This window comes from Ceratotherium simum, chromosome 13 (genome assembly GCF_057802395.1).
Source record: "Ceratotherium simum simum isolate JZ-2026a chromosome 13, ASM5780239v1, whole genome shotgun sequence".
Lineage (NCBI taxonomy): Eukaryota > Metazoa > Chordata > Mammalia > Perissodactyla > Rhinocerotidae > Ceratotherium > Ceratotherium simum.
This window is the reverse complement of record NC_141912.1, coordinates 35,447,971-35,456,695: the sequence shown is the minus strand read 5'-3', so window position 1 is coordinate 35,456,695 and position 8,725 is coordinate 35,447,971. Positions and strand designations below refer to the sequence as shown.

Below are 8,725 nucleotides of genomic sequence, written 5' to 3'. Positions count from 1 at the left end.
GATGGAGAGAGAAATTAGGACAGGTCAGCAGAGTCACAAGAAGGCAGAGAGAGTGTTGTGCTGAAAGGAGGTGGCTTCAGATGACCGAGGGACAAGTCCTAGCAGAGAGGCAAGACACAAGCCTTGGAAGATTCTGTCCAAAAGGTGAGTTGGGTTGCACCTGCAGAGAAGCCTTGAGGCCCACTCAGGGCAGGATCCTCTCTGACCAACAGAATCCAGGCTGGCCCAGGGCTGTGGGAGCCCCGAGTTGACCCCCGGAAGCTCTTTATCTGGAACCCTGTAGTCACCCCCACCCCGCTGCAGCAGAGGCTGCCCCGGTCTCCCCTCTCTGCTCTGGGGATCTGGTCCCTGTGCTCCGCAGCCCGCCCAGCACAGGAATGTTGGCACCCAAGATACATTCAGCAGGCCTGCCCCCTGCGATGCCCTTCTCCGCCTTCTGTGAGCAGAGGCAGTGTGGAGTGGGGTACTGGGATAAACAACAGGCCTCAGGAGGAGGCTTCCAGCCCCTACTGCCTTTGAATGAGCCCCTTCACCTCCCCAGGTCTCCTCCCCTCCCCACATTGCACCTGCTCCCAGGTGGGCCTGAGGGTCGTGGGAGGGGGCTTGGAATGGATGCCATGCACTGGTGTAAGGAAACAGCTGAGGCTGGCACCCAGCAAGCAGCACCCCCTCCTCACAGGACCATCCTGAGCCTGCCCAAAGTCTGCCCAGCTGACCCCCTTTCTCAAGCCTCTGCACCCCTACAGTCACCACACCCACCTGTTCCCCGGCAGGTCTCCGCAGCCCACCTTCCCACCAGCCACACCCACTTCCTGGGATGCAGGAGGGCCCCCCTCACCCCACCAGCACTCATGGCATTCTGAGGGGTGTGCGGTGGGCTGGCAGGGAGGAGGTGCCCTCCCTGTTGTTTCTAGATGGTGGCCGACAGGCAGCTAGACTCACTGGAGCTGGGGTGGGGCTTGTTCCAGGGCCGGTGCTGGCCCCAGCGGGGAGGAGACCCTCTCCCAGCTGTTGGATGCTACTGAACTTGTCCATCTAGCTCTGTCTCCACGTGGGCAGAGGGTCTCAGCCTGTTTCTCTCTAGACCCGGGGTCTTGGCCTAGTGCTCCCAAGTAGAGCCTGGGCCATCTGGGCCTGGGCCCATGCCTTTTGTCACCCTAATTGCTTCAGGGAGCAGGGAGGGCTCCCTGGGCATAGTTCTGTTGATAATCTAGGAGTTTTTTCTCTGAGACATGAGGTCCTTCTCACTTCATGAGCCCAGCTGACCCCAGAAGACCTTGCCTGTAACAAAGAGAAGGGCCAACAAGTGGAATGATTCTTCCCCAGGATGTGGCAGGAGGCTGGGTGGCCTCTCCCAGGTGCTTGGTTAGCTCTCAAGGCTCTGGGGCAGAGAGGAGCCTCTGAGCTCATCTGGTAAAGCCCCATACCAAGCCCAAGTCCAGAGAGGCTAAGCGGCTTGCTCAAGATCACACAGCTACAGGCGGGGCGTGGGTCAGAGCTGAGGGCTCCTGCCTCCAATACAGCAGTCCGTCACTGCACCCTGACCTTGGTGACAGGAGCTCCTTGTCCTTGCCCAGCTCCAGGATGGTGTCCCGCAAGGCCGTGGCTGCCCTGCTGGTGGTGCACGCGGCCGCCATGCTGGCCTCCCAGACAGAAGCCGTTGTTCCCATCTTCACCTACAGTGAACTCAAGAAGATGCAGGTAAGAATCCCACAGGCTGCCCGCCTCCCCAGCACAGCCGAGGTGACACAGCCCTGTCCAGCACTGGAGTGGTGTTAGTCTATCTAAGGTACAAGTGTCCCTTTGGTAAACCCATGTTTAATCAACTCTGCTGGTGACACCAGGGAGACCATGAAGGACAAGGACCCACGATAACCCCAAACTCCAGCCATCTCCCTGGCACCTCTGCTCCTTCACTAGCATCACCAAGGTGTCAGTGGCTCCCACGAGCAACATCCTGTCCCACCTCACCCATCCTTCAGAGGAAATTTTCAGTTAACAAGCCAATAAATATTTGTTGAGCATCTCTCTAGAACGAAGGGCCGCCGGGAGTGAGAGGCCAGACATGCAGGGCCATCTAAGAAGCACCCGTCTTCAAGGAGCAGGCTCGGGAGCAAGACACAAACAGATGAAAAATTCCCTAACAATAGAAGATAAAAGGGAGATGTCACAAGGCAGGACATGATTAATTGTCCAATAAGTGATGCTGATGGTAAGAGCTGAGCTCCGGGAGGGAGAAATCACCGTGGGCTGGCGCGCGTTCGGAAGCCTGCAGGAAAGAGGTGAGAGCTGAGCTGGGGGCCTTGGGAGAGAGGGAAACAGGAATTGGTGGGAGCAAAGGTCCAGAATGGGAAAGAAGTGGCTTTCCATGTAGTGGTGGCCAACGCCTCCTTCTCTTGAGCTCAGAAGAAAACAAGGCAGGCTTAATGGAACTCAGGCAGCGGGGCATAAGAAAAACTGGACAGCTGGACGTGCCTCCTTGCACCTTTCACTTTAGACATCAAGGGATCCTGAGTGTCTTGTGCAGACATTTGTTTCTCTTTAACCGAGGAGATGAAGAAATGGGACTTTCATCTCCCACCTGTCTCAAAACGAGGATCCGACAGGGACAAAGACACAAGTCAGTTCTCTGGGAGGTCGCGTGGCCCTGTGTGCATCCCTGTATCTACACACTCTGTCCCGGGCTGGCTTCCACAGACCCAGTGAACAGTGTCCCTTGCAGAGACAAGGCTGGACGCAGCTCCCCTCTTCAGGGACAGATATGGAAACTGAGAGGGGAGATGCAGAGGGCCCTGAACACACCTTCCTCCATCCCTGGCTCCCTCTCCCAAAGAGATGACCAATTGTTCTAGAATCACTGCGTCTTGGGGGAGGCTTAGGCTGACTCTCAAGAGTGTCATTAGAGAAACCAAAGGAATGGGGTGTGTCTGATCTGGGTGTTCGGGGACCTGGCAAGCAGGAAGCCAGGCCGGATTTGGGACTGGACAGAAGCAGTCAAACCCAGTGGAACATCAACTAGCAAAATGGCAACCAAAGCACCCTTCGCATCAATCTGCTCTGTGGTTTTTCTCCTCGTAATTCCCAGGCGCCGGGATTTTTACGAAGAACCTGCAAACTCCTGCCTCCGTAATTCATCTCCCTGTCTTGCCTCTTATAAATCACCGCCCAGGGACTCCAGTTTCCGGGCCACCCCATGGCACCCTCGCAGACTCAGCTGTCTTGCCACGTTTTTTTTTATAGGCTCTTTGCTGAGAAAAACACATTTTCACACTTAATACGCATGAAGGGCGGCCATTATTTTCAGCATTTTAACTTAATTAACAGTAGCAATCGGAGCGCAAGGTTTGAACTGCAAAGGCATGAGTTCCTCTTCAAGCTGACCTGTTGGTGGGCAACGCTGGGGCTGTTCTCAAGCCACTGGGCGTCTGAGGCTCCTTGTGCAGGACGCACCTGGGAGAAGGGGGTCTTTTGGCCTGTGGGGGGCTCGGGCCACTTAGCACCCTGGGCAGAGACAGGCACAGGGCCATCGGGCAGTCAAGGGAGGGCGGGTTTTGGGCAATTTTGTGCTCTGCCCCCAGGAAAAGGAGCGGAATAAAAGGCAAAAGAAATCCACGAGCGTACAGCAGATGTCTGAGGAGGCGGGCCTTCTGGACCCCGCAGAGGCTGCAGGGGAAGAAAGAAACCAAATTATCAAGGTGAGCAGACGGGGGGACAATGCAGGGAAACTTAGTCAGGGGATGGTTCCCTTGGCCAGCCACAGAACCTTCTAGGATACAGCTGTGAGCAGGATATTCAGCCAACGAGCTCCATCCTGGGAGGGAGAGACAGACACCGATGATGAGACAACAAATCATTTTAGGCCCCAATAAGGAGGTATGAAAGAGAGGGACAGGGTGGAGACTGGGGGCACTGCTTTGGCTAGCCAAGGGGTCCGGGAAGGCTTCTCAGAGGAGGTGACATTTGATTTGAAACCTGAATGATGAGAAGGAGCCACCCATGCAAAGAGCTAAGCAAGAACATCCGAAGAAGGAATAGCAAGTGCAAAGGCCCTGTTCAGGAAGCATCTGGTTGGTTGGAGGCCCTCAAGGCCAGGGCAGGCTGGGAGAGGGCAAGAGGTCGGCAGGGCTGGGGGGCCAGGCAAGACATCCAGGAGGCCACTGGGGTTCCAAGCAGGGAAGTCACCTGATCCGACCTAGAAAGATCCAGGGCAGCAAGAGTGGAGGCAGGAGAACAGTCAGAAGGAAGCTTCAGTCCTCAGGAGAGAGACAACCAGGCTGCCAGTTCCTCCCCCGGACAGGAGCCCAGGAGACGCTGCAGCATCAGGACCAGGGCTGGGGCCATCAGTGCCCATTAGGATACACAGGCTGTGGGGGCTGCAGAGAGCCCTGAGTTTGTCCGGAACAGCTATGAAATTTCACAGACGTGTTTATTCAGGCATGAACACCTGCTTGGCCCCTGCTCCCTGTGAGGCACGGTTCTAGGCCCTGGGGATAGACTGGTGAACAAAACAGACAAATCCTCTGCCCTCTTGGAGCTCACACTCCAGTGGGGGACCCGAAACAAGATCCTGGAAGGACCAGCAACAGATGACAAACAGGATAAATGAGCAAACTTTACAGTGTGGCAGTAGTGACAGGTGCTAGGGAGGAAAATAAAGCAGGGCAAGGAGATGGGGTGTGTTGTCATTTTAAATAGAGTGAGCAGAGCAGCTGCAAAGACCTGAAGAGAGCCAGGGAGTGAACCATAGGGACATCTGGGGAAAGAGCATCCAGGCAGAAGAAACAGCCAGTGCAAAGGCCCTGAGGCAAGAGTGGGCCTGGTGCATTCTGGGAGCAGTGAGGGAGCTGGAGTGGCTGGAGCAGAGGGCGTCTGGGTGAGCCTGGGTTGTGAGACCAGACTGTGGACTTCAGAGGCCAGTGTTTGGACTTTGCCCTCACTGCTGAGGTGGGAGCCCTTGGGGGCTTTTGAGCAGAGGAAGAACATGATGTGATTTACATTTTAAAAGAGTCTCTCCAGCTTCCATGTTGAGAACAGACTGGAGGGGCAGAGGCAGAATCAGGGAGACCACTGAGGAGGTTGCTGCAGCATCCGAGAGAGAAAGAGTGGCTCAGCCCAGGGTGGTCATGGTGGAGGCAGGGCAAAGTGGTCGGATTCTGGAAACATTTTGGAAGTAGAAGCCCACAGGATTTGCTGAAAGAATGGATATAGGATGTGATGGAAGAGAAAAGTAAAAGCTGAGGTTTTCAAGGTTTGGGCTGGAACACGTGGGAAGATGGATCTGCCACTAACAGAGACAGGGAAGCCTGTGGCTGGCTGCAAGCTGCAGAGGAGGATCAGGAGGTCAGACCAGACTCGTGAATTGTGAGATGCCTGAGCGGCATCCAGGTAGAGACCTTGCGTGGCAGGTAGATACGTGAGTGTGGCCTTCAAGGGAGGTTAGAGCCGGAGACAAACAGGGGCGAGTCATCAGCGGTGAGATGGGTTTTCAAGGTCCCCGAGGGAGCAAGTGGATGGAGAAGGAAGGGCTCCAGGACTGAGCGTGGGGCACTCCCTGTGAAGGGACCTGGGAGGGGAGGAGACTGATATCTAGAGAGTGACGGTCTGGCCAAGGTCACACAGGGGTCAGGGCAGAACCAAGTGGGACTTGACACCTCCCGCCTCCCACTGGACACTGGCCAGTGATCTTTCCACTCCTTCGGGTCGCCACGGCATGCTGTGCATAAACAGCGAGATCAGAGTGTGGCCCAGAGAGGGACCTCGGTGCTGTCACTGCACTCAGTGGGGGTGGGGGGGAGGCTCCTCTCCTTCCCACATGCTCTTTGGGCTCTCAAGGAGGGAGCCGAGCAGCTGGCAAAGGGGGGGCTCGCTCAGAACTGCCCTCCACACACACCCGAGGCAGAGTTTAAGGCACTAACTCCATGGTACGGGTTACATCCAATGTAACATCCTTCTCGGGGAGGCTGTGGTGCGGTACCTCTCATCCCCTTTCCATCTCCCTAGAACCATGATATATAGGCCAGGAGGTCCTTCTGGATTGTCCAGTCCAGCTTCCTCATTTTCAAGTGAGGACACGGAGGCCGAGAGAGAGGCGTCACCACATCAAGGGAACGGCATACCAGGGCTCAAACCCAGAGCCCCGTGGAGACGTCTCTGTGGTTGCCCTTCAGGCCTCCCGAGCCCGTTTCCCACGCCCAGGGGGCCTGCTGGGCCTGGGACTCCTCTCGGGAGATGCGGGGAGTCTCTGAGTTGTTGACTGGTTTGGGCAAGACCACGAACCAGGAAGCTCTGGGAGTGACAGGGAGGTCAGGCAGTGTCCTGGCTCATCCGCACAACCTCTCCTGGTGGAGAGCCTCTAGACAGCTCCTCTGGGTCTCACTCATGTCCCCATAGTGCTAGACAAAGTGTAGCCTGGTGGTCGCGGGCACAGACCCTGCAGCCGGGTCCCCTGGGTATACCGTCTTCTCCCTCTCCTACTTAATACCTGTGTGGTCTTGAGTAAGTCACTCGACCTCTTTGTCCTCAGTTGCCTCATCTGCAAAATGCGGACACGATAGTCTCCGCATCATAGGGTTATTGAGAGGCTTAATATACATGAAGCATTTAGAGCAACTCCTGGCACGCGGTAAGACTCCACAGGGTTAGCTATTACTATGGTGGGGTGAGTTCCCTCCTCATATGAAGAGCCCGGGGGGTTCCAGCCGACCCCACCCCTCCAGTTCCAGCTTCTCCACCAGGGGAGCTTTGTTGATGTTCCTCCCAGCAGGTCTCAGCGACTTCCAGGATCCAGCCCCCTATTAGAATTGGGGGGAGGTGCCAGAATTCCCAGCTGGCCCTAGAAGCCCAGAGGACCCCAGAGGATCCTGGAGAGTGGGGCCAGCAGGGTGCTGTGGCTCCTGGCGGCCCTCTTGCCACCTGTAGGGCACCCAGGGGTTAACGGTGCTCTCCGCGCCTCTCTCTTCTTGTTAACGCTGCCTTATTTCACAGCTGACTGCTCCTGTGGAAATTGGAATGAGGATGAACTCCAGGCAGCTGGAAAAGTACCGGGCGGCCCTGGAAGGGCTGCTGAGCAAGGTGCTGCTGTCTACAGAGAAGGGTATGAGGAGGGCAAGCGCCTCTGCAGCTGGGGCCTGGCCTCTGCCCACCCCAGTTAATATTCCTGGAGCGTGGCTGAGCAGGGCTTGGGGACGACGTTTGCACTTGAGAACATAAAGCTGTCTTCTGCAAGTGCACCATCCTTCTCCAAGGGGAGCCCAGTCACAGAGTAGGGTGGGCTCTGATGGCTTCCGGTGGCTTTGGAGTCCCAATTCCCCAGCCAGGGGCATCTCAAGGCCCTGCCTCGATGGCTCAGGCCCATTTCCCAAACGCCTTTCTGGCAGAGGGCCACAACCCCCCATCCTTCCCCTTGCTCCAGATGTTCATTCCCTCCCAAAACTGCACCGAGGCTCTGGTTACTCTGAGGGAGACCCTGGTGCAGTCTGGTCAGAAAAGCCTGCATTTTTTCATTGCATTCATTTGTTCTGCAAATCAAAGTCTTGAGCCCCCCTTTGGCCACGCCCAGTTCAAGGTCTGCCCAAGTTACTTGTCCCATCTGACAAACAGCCACTAATGACTTCTCCCAGTCCCTAGGAGGAGAGGAAAGGCGCAGGGAGGAAGCGTGGTTAGAGGTGGAGGAACTGGGAGGTTAAACGACTTGCCCCAGGCTACAGAGAAAGCTGGAGGTAGAGCTTCAAGAAGCCTGGCAAAACCTCCCATCCTGGGTGCCCCCCTCCTTCGGACCTGCAGGCAGGTATAGACGGCGGTTTCATAAGCTGACCTGCTGACACTACTGAGCTGCAAACCCCCTTTTGCTTTCTCTAGCACCCAAGTGACGGCAGCTCCAGGGAGAAGGTAGACGGATCTGGGAGCCCCTCCCACCCAAGAGAGGCCCTGTAATCTGCATGGCCCATCAGCTAGGCTTGGAAGGAAAACCCCTCTCCCAAGAAAATCCCCCTCCAGCAAATAAAGCATGAAATATACAGAAGTGACTCTTTTATTTAATATTTTAATTTCCAAAGGTCAAACTCAGGTCATGGCATAAAGGGGAAAAAAACAAAGCTCAGAAGGAGTCGGCCATAAATGGTGCACACATTAGCAGAACGTGTGCCTTTTCTAACTTCTAAGTTCCAATATTAACTTAGACACATGGAATCGGAAGATTGGCACCGGCGCTTCCTTTACAGGTGAGGAAACAGAGGCCCAGAGAGATGGCATTTCACGCCCACACAGAGTCAGTGGCAGAGCAAAGACTGGAATTCGCATCTCCTGAATCCCGGTCCATGTTCTGTTTACTGATGAGCTTGAGGTCTAATGAACCAGAGAGTTTTAAGGCCTCTGCACTCAACCCCTTACTGAGTAACTTCCAGCTAGCCCTTTAACCTCAATGAGCCTTTGCAAAAGCAAAGTCATAGTATCTGCCTTGAGATCTGGGGACAGAGGCACCAGCAAACAGCAAATTACTATTATTATTATCACCTCGTGACTACATGCTCCAGCATCCGCAGCAAAATTACACAGCCAACCCACTTATTTCTGCCTTCTAAACAAAACTGGATGGGAAATTTCATCCTAATTTAATTTTACATTAATGAAGTTTCATTTATTTATAAGCTGGGGCTGTATAGGAATAGCAGCTCCCTCCATTCATAGGTCACCAGCAATAAGACACTGCCCGTTCCGTATTTCTACC

General features: G+C 55.2%; 1 protein-coding gene across 1 annotated transcript; it reads left to right on the top strand.

Annotated features, from left to right (window-relative positions):
• Positions 1–1,584: 1,584 nt before the first annotated feature.
• Positions 1,585–7,209, top strand: MLN (motilin). The gene is made up of 3 exons (XM_014782570.2): positions 1,585–1,701; positions 3,579–3,695; positions 6,985–7,209. Exons 1-3 carry the CDS (start codon positions 1,585–1,587, stop codon positions 7,207–7,209), a joined length of 459 nt encoding a protein of 152 aa, XP_014638056.2.
• Positions 7,210–8,725: the final 1,516 nt, after the last annotated feature.